We start from the raw sequence: 18,185 nt of genomic DNA, 5'->3' as shown, positions 1-18,185 counted from the left end.
GATGAGGATCTCTAACTGTCCATCACTGTTCTCCACTCACATTACTCCACCATCATTATTCACACTCACTGTCACATCTGACACTCAACTACTGAATAATAAGTCACAATAACTCAGAATGAACTACTAACTTTGTGAGTTAACAAAGAGTTCAACCACTGATTAGTCAACTAATCAACTAAGATGAGACAGCATCTTTCATCAGATGACATTTTGATGAACAGGAGAACGTTTCTCATCCACTGTCTTCTTACTGATTTTCATTCTGCTTCTAAAACTTCAGCTACTGACAGTCTGCTCAAAATTCATCTTTTTAAACTCTTTGATTTGTTGTTTGTTTGTATCAGGATGCAGCAGCAGAGAGCAGACTCTCCTGAACCCAGCTGTGTGTCCATGAAGAGTGACGCGTCTATGGGTCGTCCTATGACGTTTAAAGATGGACAACCTGCTGATGGAAGGTAAGAAGTTAATAATGGTTGGTTGGCTGTTTGGGCTGAATAAACCTCCTGTGTTATGTGGGGCGGAGCAGGTGAACCAGGCACAAACACCACAGACAGGTTCAATGGAAACAGCTTTAATGCTCAGAAACCAACAGACAGGCTTACAGACCATAAAGGGAAAGCAGTTCAGATAAGGTTGAAACCAGCAGGAACAGGTAACAAGAGGAACAGGAACAGACAGGAACAGCATCACAATCTAGTGTCTAGAATGAAAGAAAATGAGTGAGAGCAGTATATGTAGTGAGGAGCTGATGAGGGAATTACACAGTGGCAGCAGTTTAAAGTTTAAAGATGGATGACCTGCTGATGGAAGGTAAGAATTTAAAAGTGAAGTTTGTTATTATCTGACTCTCCTAAGAAGATAGTTTCAGCAGTGACATCACAGTGTACAAGTGAGTCACATGTCAAAGAGTTCAGTTATAAGACACCAACATGGTCACTATATCAATATGTGTGTGTAACTTTGAAAACATCACATCAATAATCAGAGCAGCAGCTAACTTGGATGTGTCTGTCTCGAGCTAACTTCAAAGATGGACCCTGCTGAGCAAAGGTCAGAATATTGATCTCATGATTGATAAACTGACTGAACAGATTTATAACTGACAGAAAGGATTGTTAGACACAAGAATGTTTTTCATTAATGGAAGAAGAGAAAAAAGTCTAAAATGTTTCATTAAAGACAAATCAAAGAAAGACAGAAAATACGATACAATGCATGTTATGTATCCGTGTTTCCTTTTCATATCAGTGTTTACTGTGTCATAATTAATAGAAAAACCTTTGGTAAAGAGACAATGAATGGTTTCTCAGGCCACATTAAAATCAAATCAGAACACAGGAAACAAAGTGAAAAGGTGTGTTACATTTCAGTGTTTGTTGTCTTGTGTGTTCTTTCATGCAGCACAATCCATCTCATTAAAACTGCAAACAGTCCCTCACAAATGGAACTAAACATACAGTCAATAGTACTGTCCCTCAGCCACAGGAAACACTTTGATTATCAAAGGCTGTCTGTCATGTTTGACTTCACCTCTGCTGCTGTTGATAAGCTCCGCCCATGGCTCTGCCTCCAAGCTGTGATTGGACAGCTGATTATTGTTCAGTTTGACAGGAACATCTTCATCTCAGAAAGACTCATCTTCCTCTCTCACAGAGCTTCTTCTTCAGTGTTGGCAGGTGTTTGCTGCCCTCTGCAGGACAACACTGACATGTAACACTTCCTCTCTTTGTTTTCTGTGGTCTGATTTATTTTTTTCATCTTATTCAATTGAACAGACAATACAATTCACCCTCATGTACCGGGCATGTACATCAGGCTGAGTTTATACCTGTTTAATTTCAGACCTTTTTCTTCTCCTTCTGTATGGATCAGATGGGGAAATGGACAAGAGATTATTCTCATTATTTAAAGGAAATCTTACTTTTACACAGTAAAAGCTGCTTGATGCTGTGTTCATCCATCTGAAGGTGAACTGGGATGTTTATATTTCCATCTTTAGTTATTGAGGTTAACACAGATTGTTACTGAGCCATAGAACTCCTGTTGAACATCCTCACTTCCTTCTTCTGCTGACTCATGACCAAGTCGCTGCCATCATCTTTTCATCACTGGAGGAATTTAAACTCATCAGTCACTCTGTTCTGAAAGATTTCTGTTAATTCTGACATTTAAACTGATGATTTATCCTTCAGTTCTTTGACTTTAATAGCAATAAAAAATACAGTCAGCAATCAACAAGATGACAAATTAGGACAATATTAAAAGATACAAATCTCTCTCCTCATTTGGTTCTGAAACGTAAACTTCTTTCTTTGTATCAGGATGCAGCAGCAGAGAGCAGACTCTCCTGAACCCAGCTGTGTGTCCATGAAGAGTGACGCGTCTATGGATCGTCCTATTAAGTTTAAAGATGGACAACCTGCTGATGGAAGGTAAGAATTTAAAAGTGAAGTTTGTTATTATCTGACTCTCCTGAGAAGAAGAATCAATATATAGTGTCAGCAGTGACATCACAGTGTTCACCTGTGCAACAGTCACATGTCAAAGAGTTCAGTGTTATAAGACACCAACATGGTCACTATATCAATATGTGTGTGTGTAACTTTGAAAACATCACATCAATAATCAGAGCAGCAGCTAACTTGGATGTGTCTGTCTTGAGCTAACTTCAAAGATGGACCCTGCTGAGCAAAGGTCAGAATATTGATCTCAGGATTGATAAACTGACTGAACAGATTTATAACTGACAGAAAGGATTGTTAGACACAAGAATGTTTTTCATTTATAGAAGAAAATAAAAAAAAGTCTAAAATGTTTCATTGAAGACAAATCAAAGAAAGAAAGATATCAGTGTTTACTGTGTCATAATTAATAGAAACACCTTTGGTAAAGAGACAATGAATGGTTTCTCAGGCCACATTAAAATCAAATCAGAACACAGGAAACAAAGTGAAAAGGTGTGTTACATTTCAGTGTTTGTTGTCTTGTCTGTTCTTTCATGCAGCACAATCCATCTCATTAAAACTGCAAACAGTCCCTCACAAATGGAACTAAACATACAGTCAATAGTACTGTCCCTCAGCCACAGGAAACACTTTGATTGTCAAAGGCTGTCTGTCATGTTTGACTTCATCTCTGCTGCTGTTGATAAGCTCCGCCCATGGCTCTGCCTCCAAGCTGTGATTGGACAGCTGATTATTGTTCAGTTTGACAGGATCATCTTCATCTCAGAAAGACTCATCTTCCTCTCTCACAGAGCTTCTTCTTCAGTGTTGGCAGGTGTTTGCTGCCCTCTGCAGGACAACACTGACATGTAACACTTCCTCTCTTTGTTTTCTGTGGTCTGATTTATTTTTTTCATCTTATTCAATTGAACAGACAATACAATTCACCCTCATGTACCGGGCATGTACATCAGGCTGAGTTTATACCTGTTTAATTTCAGACCTTTTTCTTCTCCTTCTGTATGGATCAGATGGGGAAATGGACAAGAGATTATTCTCATAATTTAAAGGAAATCTTAGTTTTACACAGTAAAAGCTGCTTGATGCTGTGTTCATCCATCTGAAGGTGAACTGGGATGTTTATATTTCCATCTTTAGTTATTGAGGTTAACACAGATTGTTACTGAGCCATAGAACTCCTGCTGAACATCCTCACTTCCTTCTTCTTCTGCTGACTCATGACCAAGTCGCTGCCATCATCTTTTCATCACTGGAGGAATTTGAAAGCATAAGTCACTCTGTTTTGAAAGATTTCTGTTTAATTCTGACATTTAAACTGATGTTTAATCCTTCAGTTCTTTGACTTTAATAGCAATAAAAAATACAGTCAGCAATCAACATGATGACAAATTAGGACAATATTAAAAGATACAAATCTCTCTCCTCATTTGGTTCTGAAATGTAAACTTCTTTCTTTGTATCAGGATGCAGCAGCAGAGAGCAGACTCTCCTGAACCCAGCTGTGTGTCCATGAAGAGTGACGCGTCTATGGATCGTCCTATTAAGTTTAAAGATGGACAACCTGCTGATGGAAGGTAAGAATTTAACATCCAGTAATCAGAGCAGCATTTAAAGGAGTTCATTTTTTCATCATGACAGAACATCTTTAATAAGCTGAGTGCAGATTTGAGTCATTAAATGTCCTTAAACGTGAAATTTTCTCCACAGAGTTCAGCAGCAGAGCTCAGAGGTTCCCAGTGATCAGTCTGCACAGCAGCATCAAACACAGCTGGACTCCATATTTATGGTGTGTACATGTACAAACACACCTTTTACTATTAACTCCATCAACCACAGATGAAATACTAAAGTAGCATTCAGGTCCTAACAGTGTCCATGCTGCTCTGTTTAGACCAGCAGGCCTTCAGACTGACACATGAATCACATGTTGTGTTCTACCAGTTTAAATGAAATGTTCACTTTATCTTTCTGTTCCAGCTGCTGGAGGAGAACATCGTCACTTTTGTGAAGAACGAGCTGAAGAGAGTCCAGAGGAGTCTGAGTCCAGATGACCCAGAATGCTTAGAGAGTCAGAGTGAGGATGAGGAGGTGTTGGAAGGTGAGGAGGAAGAGCAGAGGAAGAGCAGCAGAGACGCATTTCTGAAGATCACAGTGCACTTCCTGAGGAGAATGAAGCAGGAGGAGCTGGCTGAGCATCTGCAGAGTAAGAGGATTTTAACAGATTTAACATGATGGAGAGGAAATGGAGGCAACATGGGAGAGGTTTATATTTCAAACTCTGCTGTAAATGTGCTGAACACATCTGCATCAGATCAGACGCTGTTATAATAAAACTTAATGAATAAAACTGATGTAGCGATCATAAATGTCACAGTAGTGTAGGAGCAGAAAGGGTGTGTTTGTCTATTAATAATGATAAATAATTATCTTAAATAGTTAATAATTATTAATAAGAAATTAATTTGGGCCACCACCAGTAAACCAAACAGTCAAATTATCCTCAATGAAGAATCAACTTTGTAAAAGTGAAGGAGTAGAGTCCGAGCTCTGACTATATACACTATATAATAACATATGTACAATGATCACAAAACACTTCTCTTTAAAGTCTGACAATTTAGTCCATCAATGTTCAGTAATAAACGGTCCTACCACTGTGACTAATAACAAACAAAAAATAAATCTAAAATAAGGTGTGTATGAACAAGTCTGTGCAAATAAGCAGGTATGTAGGTGGAAGTCTTGCCACGTGAGAACAGATGCCCGAGCCACCTCATCTGGTTCCTCTCAATAAGGAGGAGCAGCGGGTCTACTCCGAGCTCCTCCCGGATGACCGAGCTTCTCACCCTGAGAGCCCAGTCACCCTACGGAGGAAGCTAATTTCGGCCGCTTGCACCGACTGGTAAATTGAGAGCTTTGCCTTTCGGCTCAGCTCTCTCTTCACCACGACGGATCTGTGCAGAGTCCGCATTACTGCAGACGCCGCACCGATCCGCCTGTCGATCTCCCGCTCCATCCTTCCCTCACTCGTGAACAAGACCCCGAGGTACTTGAACTCCTCCACTTGGGTCAGGATCTCATCCCCGACCCGGAGAGTGCACTCCACCCTTTTCCAGCTGAGGACCATGGACTCAGATTTGGAGGTGCTGATTCTCATCCCGGCCGCTTCGCACTCAGCTGCGAACCGATCCAGTGAGAGTTGGAGGTCACGGTCTGATGAAGCCAACAGGACCACATCATCTGCAAAAAGCAGTGACCCAATCCTGAGGTCACCAAACCGGAACCCCTCAACGCCCTGGCTGCGCCTAGAAATCCTGTCCATAAAGATTATGAACAGGATCGGTGACAAAGGGCAGCCCTGGCGGAGTCCAACCCCCACCGGAAACGAGTCCGACTTACTACCAGCTATGCGGACCAAGCTCTGACACCGGTCTTACAGGGAACGGACGGCCCGTATCAGGGGGTCCGATACCCCATACTCCCGGAAAAACCCCCACAGGACTCCCAGAGGAACACGGTCGAATGCCTTCTCCAAGTCCACAAAACACATGTGGACTGGTTTGGCAAACTCCCATGCACCCTCAAGGATCCTGCAGAGGGTGTAGAGCTGGTCCACAGTTCCACGACCTGGACGAAAACCACATTGCTGCTCCTGAATCTGAGGTTCGACTATCCGACGGACCCTCCTCTCCAGTACCCCTGAATAGACCTTACCAGGGAGGCTGAGGAGTGTGATCCCCCTATAGTTGGAGCACACCCTCCGGTCCCCCTTCTTAAAAAGAGGGACCACCACCCCAGTCTGCCAATCCAGAGGCACTGCCCCTGATGTCCACGCGATGCTGCAGAGTTGTGTCAACCATGACAGCCCCACAACATCCAGGGCCTTTAGGAACTCCGGGCGGATCTCATCCACCCCCAGGGCCTTGCCACCGAGGAGCTTTTTGACCCCCTCAGCAACCACAACCCCAGAGATAGGAGAGCCCACACCCTGGTCCCCAGGCCCTGCCTCCTTACCGGAAGGCGTGTCGGTGGGATTGAGGAAGTCTTCGAAATATTCCTTCCACTGATCCACAACGTCCCGATTCGAGGTCAGCAGCGCACTGTCTCCACCATACACAGTGTTGACGGTGCACTGCTCCCCCCTCCTGAACTGCGAATGGTGGTCCAGAAGCCGTCTCTTCGAAGCCGTCTGGAAGTCGTTCCCCGTGGCCTTAACAAACTCCTCCCATGTCCGGGTTTTTGCCTCAGCGACCGCCGCAGCTGCACTCCGCTTGGCCTGTCGGTACCTGCCTGCTGCCTCCAGAGTCCCACAGGCCAAAATCAATCAATCAATCTTTATTTGTATAGCGCCAAATCACAACAGAGTCATCTCAGGTCTCTTTCCACATAGAGCAGGTCTAAACCGAACTCTTCAGGTTTAATTTAAAGAGACCCAACATTCCCACATGAGCAGCACTTGGTGACAATGGAGAGAAAAAACTCCCTTTAAACAGGAAGAAACCTCAGAACCAGAACCAGACTCACAGTGGGAGAACATCTGCCTTGGCCGGTTGGAGTAGAGAGAGAGAGGAAGGAGAGGAGAGAGAGAGAGAGGAAGGAAGGAGAGGAGAGAGAGGAAGGAGAGGAAGGAGAGGAGAGAGAGGAAGGAGAGGAAGGAGAGGAGAGAGAGGAAGGATAGGAGAGAGAGGAAGGAGAGGAGAGAGAAGCACATTGAAGGTCCGGGACTGGAAACTGTCATCTGGACGTCTACAGGCCCAGATTACCTGTGAGACCAGAAAGCACCGACAACTCCGGGGAAGAAGTTTAGCTTATTGAATGCATTAATAATAGTACATGAATGTTAATGGATATAGATGGATGGATAGAGAGAGAGAGAGGGAGGAGAAGAGAGGAGCTCAGTGCATCATGGGAGTCCCCCGGCAGTCTAAGCCTATAGCAGCATAAACTAGGAGCTCGAACCAGCCCTCAACTCAACTCAACTAAACTTTATTTATAAAGCACTTTAAAACAACCACAGCTGAAACAAAGTGCTGTACACAAATAAATAAAACAACACAGGAACATAAAACAATTAACAAGAAATAAATACTAAAATAATTGTTTATTGTTTTTAAAACTAATTAAAAACAATAAAACAATAACTAAAAACAAACCATAAAGCACCAGAACAGGAGCAGAGTCTCATGTATGGTTGAACGCCAAGGAATAAAAATGGGTTTTAAGACGAGTTTTAAAAATGGACAGTGAGGAGGCTAGTCTAATATTTAAAGGAAGCTCGTTCCACAATTTAGGAGCGGCAACAGAAAATGCTCTATCCCCTCTGAGCTTCCGCTTTGACCTCGGTACCTCCAGGAGCAGCAGATCAGCTGACCTGAGGCACCGAGCAGGAGCATGGGGGTGAAGGAGCTCAGAGAGGTAAAGCGGGGCCAGACCATTTAAAGATTTAAAAACAAATAAAAGAATCTTAAAATGGACTCTAAAATGCACAGGCAGCCAGTGGAGGGAGGCTAGGATGGAAGTTATGTGCTCCCTCTTACGTACTCCAGTTAAGAGACGAGCGGCTCATTTTGCACCAACTGGAGACGTGCGATGGAGGACTGATTGACTCCAAAATAAAGTGCATTACAGTAATCCAGCCGACATGTGATGAAGGCATGGATTACTGTTTCAAAGTGCTGTTGTGCAAGGAAAGGCTTCACCTTTGCCAGGTGTCTACTATAAAAAAGCTGGACTTCACCACAGCAGTAATTTGCCTATCTAATTTAAAATCACTGTCCATCTTAAAACCCAAGTTTGAGACTGTTGGCTTCAAATAATCTGCCAAAATGCCCAGATCAACAGGGGGGAGGTTCACAAGAGCCACTGGGACCAAATACCATCACTTCTGTTTTTTTCTCATTGAAATTTAAAAAGTTCAAGGCCATCCAGGCTTTGATGTCTTCAAGACATGCCAGCAGTGGTGTGAGGGAAAAAGCATTTTTCTTTTTCAGCAGCACATATATCTGACTGTCGTCGGCATAAAAGTGGAAAGAGATGCCATGCTTTCTCAGGATGGAACCCAGTGGCAGTAAATACAGAGAAAAGAGCAGGGGCCCTAAAATCGGCCCCTGTGGAACCCCATACGGCAGTGGAGCAGAGCTGGATTTGGAGGTTCCAAGGCTTACACTCATGCTTCTGTCGGCCAGATATGATCTGAGCCACACCAGTGCAGTACCACAGATGCCCACTATGTGGCGTAGCCGAGCCACTAGGGTGTTGTGGTCCACAGTGTCAAAGGCTGCAGTTAGGTCCAACAGAACAAGGATTACATGATCACCAGAGTCATTTGCTAGCAGGATATCATTAAAGACCCTCAATAAAGCTGACTCGTGCTATGCAGAGTTTTAAAGCCTGATTGAAAGACCTCCAGGACATCATTCTCATCCAGAAACGACTTTAGCTGAGCATGAACAACTTTCTCCAAGATTTTTGAGATAAAAGGCAGCGTGGAGATGGGCCTAAAATTGGCCAGCACGCTGCGGTCAAGACTAGGTTTTTTAAGTAGGGGCTGCACCACTGCATGTTTAAAACTTGCGGGAACAACACCAGAAGACAGACTGCTGTTAATGATAGCCAAAACCGACTGCCCTATGCTAGGGAAAACCTCTTTAAAGAAGCTAGGAGAGACAGCATCACAGGGAGAGCCTGATGGCTTAATATGGCCAACCAAATCTTCTAAGAACAACAGAGACACAGGCTCAAACTTATCAAGAGCTGCAGAACAAGGCACAGGGACAGAGGGGTCAGGTGCAGGAGCTGGGATGAGAGTCCTAGCAGTAGCAACCTTATCAATAAAAAAGTGCAGGAAGCTATTAGTCAATGGTTTTGAATAACACCCGCGGGTTATGACGATAGGACTCAATGATGTTTGACAGGTATTCTCTTTAACGGTATTTTGGTAGCAGCACCAGCAGTCCTTCAGGATTTGGAAGGAAACCTGCAGCTTGTCCTTCTTCCACTTAGGCTCAGCTTTGCGACACTCCCGTCTAGCTGCGCGCGTTGTTTCATTAAACCAGGGCTCAGATTTAGCCTTGGGCTGCGCAGTTGTTTTTTTTGGAGCCACAGAGTCCAGTATGGTTAGAAAGGAGGATTCAAACCAAGAGCTGAGGTCCTCTGTGTTAACAGAGGCAGGGCGGACACAGAGCTGATCAAAAGCCACAGAAAACTGGCCAGCAGTAAAAGAGTTAAAAATCCGACGGCTCTGAACAGGGGCGCCAGACTTAACATCAGCACAGGAGAAAGCTTCAAACAGTACTGGCATATGATCAGAAATCAAATCGTCACAGATCTCCAAGTTAGATACAGATAGACCATGAGAGAGGACGAGGTCTAATGTGTGTCCATGTTCATGTGTGGGACCAGACACACACTGCACCAAATTAAAAGAGTCAATAAGGCTTAAAAAGTCCTTCACCAACGGCTTATCAGGACAACACACGTGAATATTAAAATCCCTGAGAAAAAGGGCACGGTCATACTTAGGCATGATTTCAGCCAGAAGACCAGAAAAGTCATTCACAAAGTCCTTATTGTATTTGGGGGCTGCACTCACCGGGTCCGATCCAAGTCTCTGTCACACAGAGGAAGTCCAGGCCACAGGAGCTGAAGAAATCCCTCAGGGTGAAAGTTTTGTTCGCCAGGGATCTAGCGTTCACCAAGCCAATCCTGGTGGGAGCTGGGGCCTGTGGTCTGGTGGACCGGTGAGCCCGGGGCAGCGTCCTCAGGAGCCAGTGGTTTACCCCTCGCTGAGAGAGCCGAAGGGGGCAGAGGCGGCGGGGCTGGAGTCCATCAAAAGAGCCGGTGACAGGCACTAGGCAAACATCGATGGGTTCGAGGAAGCGCTGGGACACAGCGAGAGGAGGGAGCAATCCATGTCCTGTCCGAGAAATGGACGAAGAGCGTGTCAGCCAGAGCTTCAGCTTCACAGGCCGACCGCCGCGTTTACCGCGAACGGGAACGCTTCCGCCGAGAAGGTAAGGCCGAGGCCCGGTACAGGTGAGGCGGAATCCCTGCTAGGAGCGGGGGCAAAGTATACTGTCCACCGTGATCAAATGCACCTAAATCCATGACATTCCGCCGGAAAAACAAAAGAGTCTGGCGATCATACACCAGCAGAGACTCAATTTGTTTAGTGCCAAAGGTTAAAAACAGCAAAAACACTAAACATTGCAGGAGCAGCAGACGGCCAGCCAAACACACAGGCGCCATCTTGAAACTCTCCACCATCACCATGGTGACCTAACTATAAGCTTTATCACAAAGGAAAGTTTTAAGCCTACTCTTAAACGTAGAGAGGGTGTCTGGACCCCCGACCCAATCTGGGAGATGGTTCCACAGGAGAGGAACCTGACAACTGAAGGCTCTGCCTTTTAGAGATACTAGGAACCACAAGTAGGTGTTCTAGTAGGGTCATAAGGTTCAATGAGCTGGGAGCGCAGTGTTCTGGTAGGTTCATAAGGTTCTATGAGCAGGGAGCGCAGTGTTCTAGTAGGTTCATAAGGTTCTATGAGCTGGGAGCGCAGTGTTCTGGTAGGTTCATAAAGTTCTATGAGCTGGGAGCGCAGTGTTCTAGTAGGTTCATAAGGTTCTATGAGCTGGGAGCGCAGTGTTTTGGTAGGTTCATGAGGTTCTATGAGCTGGGAGCACAGTGTTGTAGTAGGATCATAAGGTTCTATGAGCTGGGAGCGCAGTGTTCTAGTAGATTCATAAGGTACTATAAGCTCTTTCAGATATGATGGAGCCTGACCATTAAGAGTTTTAAAAGTGAGGAGAAGGATTTTAAATTCTATTCTAGATTTTACGGGAAGCCAATGCAGTGAAGCCAAAATGGGAGCAAAAAGCCCTATAGGACTCCTTCTTCAGCTTGACAGAATCCCTCACCGCAGGTGTCCACCAGCGGGTTTGGGTATTGCTGCCACGACAGGCACCGACAACCTTACGGCCACAGCACCTGTCGGCCGCCTTGACAATGGAGGCACGGACCATGGCCCAATCGGACTCAATTTCCCCCACTTCCTCCGGTACATGGTCAGGGAGTTGAAGCTCTCTCTGACAGGAGACTCTGCCAGACGTTCCCAGCAGACCCTCACAATGCGTTTGGGTCTGCCAGGTCTGACCGGCATCCTCCCCCACCATCATAGCCAACTCACCACCAGGTGGTGATCAGTTGACAGCTCCGCCCCTCTCTTTGCCCGAGTGTCCAAGACATGCGGCCACATGTCCGACAACACGACAACAAAGTAAACCTTCGAACTGCGGCCTAGGGTGTCCTGGTGCCAAGTGCACATATGGACTCCTTGATGCTTGACCATGGTATTCGTTATAGATAATCTGTGACGAGCACAGAAGTCCAATAACAGAACACCGCTCGGGTTCAGATCGGGGGGGCCGTTCCTCCCAATCACACCCTTCCAGGTCTCACTGTTGTTGCCAACATGAGCGTTGAAGTCCCCCAGCAGGACGAGGGAATCCCCAGAGGGAGCACTCTCCAGCACCCCCTCTAAGGAGTCCAGAAAGGGTGGATACTCTGAGCTGTTGTTTGGAACATAGGCACAAACAACAGTCAGGATCCGTCCCCCCACCCGAAGGCAAAGGGAGGCTACCCTTTCATCTACTGGGGTAAACTCCAACATACAGGCACCAAACCGGGGGGCTTGAATAAAACAATTAATAATAATCATGACACCAAATTGGATATCGTGACATATCTACTACACAGACACACTTACATGTTCAGATTTCTAGACTTTCTGTAGGATCCACTCACTGATTTCATTTGTTGTTTGTTCATTCAGGAGCTCGTGCTGCAAAGTGTCGACGTAAACTCAAGTCTAACCTGGAGAAGAAGTTCCAGTGTCTGTTTGAGGGGATCGCTAAAGCAGGAAACCCAACCCTTCTGAATCAGATCTACACACCGCTCTACATCACAGAGGGAGGGACTGCAGAGGTCAATGATGAACATGAGATCAAACAGATTGAAACAGCATCCAGGAAACCACACAGACCAGAAACAACAATCAGACAAGAAGACATCTTTAAAACCTCACCTGGAAGAGATGAACCAATCAGAACAGTGATGACAAAGGGAGTGGCTGGCATTGGGAAAACAGTCTTAACACAGAAGTTCACTCTGGACTGGGCTGAAGACAAAGCCAACCAGGACATACACTTCACATTTCCATTCACTTTCAGAGAGCTGAATGTGCTGAAAGAGAAAAAGTACAGCTTGGTGGAACTTGTTCATCACTTCTTTACTGAAACCAAAGAAGCAGGAATCTGCAGGTTTGAAGAGTTCCAGGTTGTGTTCATCTTTGACGGTCTGGATGAGTGTCGACTTCCTCTGGACTTCCACAACACTGAGATCCTGACTGATGTTACAGAGTCCACCTCAGTGGATGTGCTGCTGACAAACCTCATCAGGGGGAAACTGCTTCCCTCTGCTCGCCTCTGGATAACCACACGACCTGCAGCAGCCAATCAGATCCCTCCTGAGTGTGTCGACATGGTGACAGAGGTCAGAGGGTTCACTGACCCACAGAAGGAAGAGTACTTCAGGAAGAGATTCAAAGATGAGGAGCAGGCCAGCACCATCATCTCCCACATCAAGACATCACGAAGCCTCCACATCATGTGCCACATCCCAGTCTTCTGCTGGATCACTGCTACAGTTCTGGAGGATGTGTTGAAAAGCAGAGAGGGAGGAGAGCTGCCCAAGACCCTGACTGAGATGTACATCCACTTCCTGGTGGTTCAGTCCAAACTGAAGAACATCAAGTATGATGGAGGAGCTGAGACAGATCCACACTGGAGTCCAGAGAACAGGAAGATGATTGAGTCTCTGGGAAAACTGGCTTTTGAGCAGCTGCAGAAAGGCAACCTGATCTTCTATGAATCAGACCTGACAGAGTGTGGCATCGATATCAGAGCAGCCTCAGTGTACTCAGGAATGTTCACACAAGTCTTTAAAGAGGAGAGAGGGCTGTACCAGGACAAGGTGTTCTGCTTCGTCCATCTGAGCCTTCAGGAGTTTCTGGCTGCTCTTCATGTCCACCTGACATTCATCGAGTCTGGAGTCAATCTGCTGGCAGAAGAACAAACAACATCCTGGTGGCCTGAAGTGTTCAGAGACAAATCAACACGTTTCTACCAGAGTGCTGTGGACGAGGCCTTAAAGAGTCCAAATGGACACCTGGACTTGTTCCTCCGCTTCCTCCTGGGTCTTTCACTGCAGACCAATCAGACTCTCCTACGAGGTCTGCTGACAGGAAGTAACTCACAGACCAATGAGAAAACAGTCGATTACATCAAGAAGAAGCTCAGTGAGAATGTGTCTGCAGAGAGAAGCATCAATCTGTTCCACTGTCTGAATGAACTGAAGGATCGTTCTCTAGTGGAGGAGATCCAACAGTACCTCAGATCAGGATGTCTCTCCACAGATAAACTGTCTCCTGCTCAGTGGTCAGCTCTGGTCTTCATCTTACTGTCATCAGAAAAAGATCTGGACGTGTTTGACCTGAAGAAATACTCTGCTTCAGAGGAGGCTCTTCTGAGTCTGCTGCCAGTGGTCAAAGCCTCCAACAAAGCTCTGTAAGTGCACACAGAACTATCCAGATTAATGTTGTTTAATCTTTGCTAAATGAAGAAAAGTAATGTTTGCAATTATTTTTTTCTGCTGATTCTTCTCCAGGTTGAGTGGCTGTAACCTCTCAGAGAGAAGCTGTGCAGCTCTGTCCTCAGTTCTCAGCTCCCAGTCCTCTAGTCTGAGAGATCTGGACCTGAGTACCAACGACCTGCAGGATTCAGGAGTGAAGCAGCTTTCTGCTGGACTGGAGAGTCCACACTGTGGACTGGAAACTCTCAGGTCAGGATTAAACTGTCTGTGAAAGTTTACCCATCAAGCTTTTACTGTCTTTATATATTGGATCTGTGAATTAATTTAAATAAAATTCTTCTCCAGGTTGAGTGACTGTAACCTCTCAGAGAGAAGCTGTGCAGCTCTGTCCTCAGTTCTCAGCTCCCAGTCCTCTAGTCTGAGAGATCTGGGCCTGAGTAACAACGACCTGCAGGATTCAGGAGTGAAGCAGCTTTCTGCTGGACTGGAGAGTCCACACTGTGGACTGGAAACCCTCAGGTCAGGATTCAACTGTCTGTGAACGTTTACCCATCAAGCTTTTACTGTCTTTATATATTGGATCTGTGAATTAATTTATCAAAATTCTTCTCCAGGTTGAGTGTCTGTAACCTCTCAAAGAGAAGCTGTGCAGCTCTGTCCTCAGTTCTCAGCTCCCAGTCCTCTAGTCTGAGAGATCTGGGCCTGAGTAACAACGACTTGCAGGATTCAGGAGTGAAGCAGCTTTCTGCTGGACTGGAGAGTCCACACTGTGGACTGGAAAGCCTCAGGTCAGTTCTTTGATATTGTTGTCATTTTTGCAACCCTGATTGTATTTTATGAAGCTGTTAAGACACTATGCTCAATTCACTGTTAGGAAGTGCCACGGCTGGTTTGGAGGCAGGACTGAACCATTTCATGTAAATAGAGGGGGTGTTTGGGCAATACAGAGGCTTTGGATGGATAATTGCTGCCAGAAACAACAAAAATAAACAGTTAATATATTGAGTAAATTGTAAATAACATATTTTGTCTATAAATGATGATAGGTTAATAAAAAGTAAAACTCTTTTAATGCAAACATGAGAGTCAGGATATATGTTTGTCATTTAATTTATGTACATTTTGTTACACCAAAAGAAGACAACTTTTTGTGATCAACCAACAACTGCTTTACTGACGGCCACCATGTTCAACAACCACAAAAACAATACAAATATTGCCCAGCTCAATCTCTGAACATCCCTTCCAGGACCTTAACAATAAAAGCACCTTACACTTCTTAACACACAACATGTATTCCCACACATGCAGTTACATGCAGTCATGTAGATAACCCATTTAGCTTATTTCTCTTTTTCTGTCTTTAGAAATTCTGTCAAAAAATATTTTAAGCTTTCTCTCCTACTAACCTAAAATGTATCTGCATGACATCAACATACAGCAGGGGGCACTGAGTGTGAACATAAAGGCCTGAAGGACAATATCCTGTTTATTGAGTTGAGATGAACTGTTGTGTGTGTTCAGTCTGTCAGGATGTCTGATCACAGAGGAAGGCTGTGCTTCTCTGGCCTCAGCTCTGAGCTCCAACCCCTCCCATCTGAGAGAGCTGGACCTGAGCTACAATCATCCAGGAGACTCAGGAGAGAAGCTTCTGTCTGCTGGACTGGAGGATCCCCACTGGAGACTGGACACTCTCAGGTATGGACAGACAGGTGGACACTCTCAGGTATGGACAGAGAGGTGGACACTCTCAGGTATGGACAGACAGGTAGACACTCTCAGGTATGGACAGACAGGTGGACACTCTCAGGTATGGACAGACAGGTGGACACTCTCAGGTATGGACAGACAGGTGGACACTCAGGTATGGATAGATGGACAGACACTCTGACTAACTGAGGGACTCTGGTTCATGTTTAATGGTGGATATGAGTGAATGTGTATGAAGCTGATTGTGTCTTTGTCTCTTCCTCCAGGATGGACCATGGTGGACTGCAGAGACTGAAACCTGGTCTGAGGAAGTGTGAGTGTGTTTTCAGTTTGATTCATGACAACTTTGAGAAAAACTGGATGAAATATGTAAAAGAAGTGAAAAAAGTTCAAAATGATGGAAAATGTGTTTTGGCAGAAATGGGCGTGGCCTAAACTAACATTTATCTTGAACCAATGAATCCATGAAACAGAAATGTCCTTCTGTTCGTCACAGTTCAGGAGTTAAAAGAGAAATGTTTCATAAATGTCCTCATGGTGGCCCTACCTGCTCCAAAATGTCCCTCATGTCTCTCCTGCAGATAAAGTTCATTCATTCATACTGACTTCAGCTGTTTGGAACATTTGGACAAAAATGTGTTTGTAACAGACTTGATGTGCAAAAACCTTCACTTTACATCAAACTCAATGAACATGTTCTAACTGAGTTGTTAAAGGACTTATGTTTGAATGGTTTCAGTAAAGTAGTTAATAAATCAACAAATGATAAACTGCAGCTGTATTGTGTCTCATCTCTCCATCAGATGCCTGTGAACTGGAACTGGATCCAAACACAATGCACAGAAAACTCAAACTGTCTGATAACAACAGGAAGGTGACATGTGCGTGGGGGGATCAGTCATATCCTGATCATCCAGACAGATTTGACTCCTGTCCTCAGCTGCTGTGTAGAAATGATCTGACTGGTCGCTGTTACTGGGAGGTCAAGTGGAGAGGAGAGGTTTCTATATCAGTGAGTTACAGAAGAATCAGCAGGAAAGGAAACAGTGATGACTGTGAGTTTGGAAGGAATGATCAGTCCTGGTGTCTGTTCTGCTCTGATGATGGTCGTTACTCTGTCCGTCACAATAAGAAAGAAACAGTCATCTTGTCTCCTGTTTCTAACAGAGTAGCAGTGTATGTGGACTGTCCTGCTGGCACTCTGTCCTTCTACAGAGTCTCCTCTGACACACTGATCCACCTCCACACCTTCAACACCACATTCACTGAACCTCTGTATGCTGGGTTTGGGTTTGGACTTTGGTTTAACTGGTATGGTTCCTCAGTCTCTCTTTGTCCTCTGTAGGAGGGAGAGTCTCTCTGTGTCCTCTGTAGGAGGGAGAGTCTCTTTGTGTCTCTGTAGGAGGGAGAGTCTCTCTGTGTCTCTGTAGGAGGGAGAGTCTCTCTGTCTCTGTAGGAGGGAGAGTCTCTCTGTCTCTGTAGGAGGGAGAGTCTCTCTGTGTCCTCTGTAGGAGGGAGAGTCTCTCTGTGTCTCTGTAGGATGGAGAGTCTCTCTGTGTCTCTGTAGGAGGGAGAGTCTCTCTGTGTCCTCTGTAGGAGGGAGAGTCTCTCTGTGTCCTCTGTAGGAGGGAGAGTCTCTCCTGTGGACAGAAACTCTGCTGACTGAAGATCAGCTGCTGAAATCAAACATCACACACTCTGCACTGTGAAGCAGATCTGTCTCAAACTCAAACACTAATTATTATTGTTCCTTCAACATGATTCATTGATTAGTCTCAGTTGACTCTGCTGTTGTTACTGTCAGGATCCAATGAGCAGCATGCAGCTTTATTCATGTTTCAATCTAATAACATCTGTCCAGCTGTGGAAGCCCACAGTGTTTTTATGTTTCTCACATGTATTTTATCTGATCATCAATAAAAACTATTCATGGCATTATTGTTGAAAGCATCCTCACTTTACTGACACAATGGATAATATAACAAGCTTTTAAAATACAACACATTGTTAAGGATGAAACCAAAAAGCAGTGTGTAGTCGGCTCACATTTCAGATGTCTATGAGTTGTTAACAGCTCCACCAAATACTGATTTTTTCCCTCTAAACTTCTCACATGCTTTCATTTCAATAAATGTTCAAATTCTCTGATTCTAGCTTTCTGGTTTCTTTCGTCCTCTATGACAGTAAACTGAATATATTTGTGTTGTGGACAAAACAAGACATTTGAGGACACCATCTTCTGACATCAGAGAGATCAAATTACTGATTTATTAATCTAGAAACTCGTCGGCAGATTAATTGATAATGAAAATAAAGGTTAGCAGCAGTACTAAATATCTTTATGTTCATTTCTTTGT

General features: G+C 44.8%; 1 protein-coding gene across 1 annotated transcript; it reads left to right on the top strand.

Moving 5' to 3' along the window:
• Window positions 1-411: 411 nt before the first annotated feature.
• LOC133999605 (NLR family CARD domain-containing protein 3-like) lies at window positions 412-17,208 on the top strand. The gene is made up of 8 exons (XM_062438886.1): window positions 412-458; window positions 4,182-4,254; window positions 4,446-4,671; window positions 12,302-14,093; window positions 14,464-14,637; window positions 15,643-15,816; window positions 16,095-16,141; window positions 16,632-17,208. The coding sequence occupies exons 1-8, from the start codon at window positions 412-414 to the stop codon at window positions 17,171-17,173; spliced, it is 3,075 nt and encodes a 1,024-aa protein (XP_062294870.1). The 3' UTR covers window positions 17,174-17,208.
• Window positions 17,209-18,185: the final 977 nt, after the last annotated feature.

The sequence above is a fragment of the Scomber scombrus genome, chromosome 1, assembly GCF_963691925.1.
Source record: "Scomber scombrus chromosome 1, fScoSco1.1, whole genome shotgun sequence".
NCBI classification, from domain to species: Eukaryota; Metazoa; Chordata; class Actinopteri; order Scombriformes; family Scombridae; genus Scomber; species Scomber scombrus.
The sequence above is the reverse complement of the archived record's forward strand: the minus strand, read 5'-3'. Positions and strand labels throughout refer to the sequence as shown.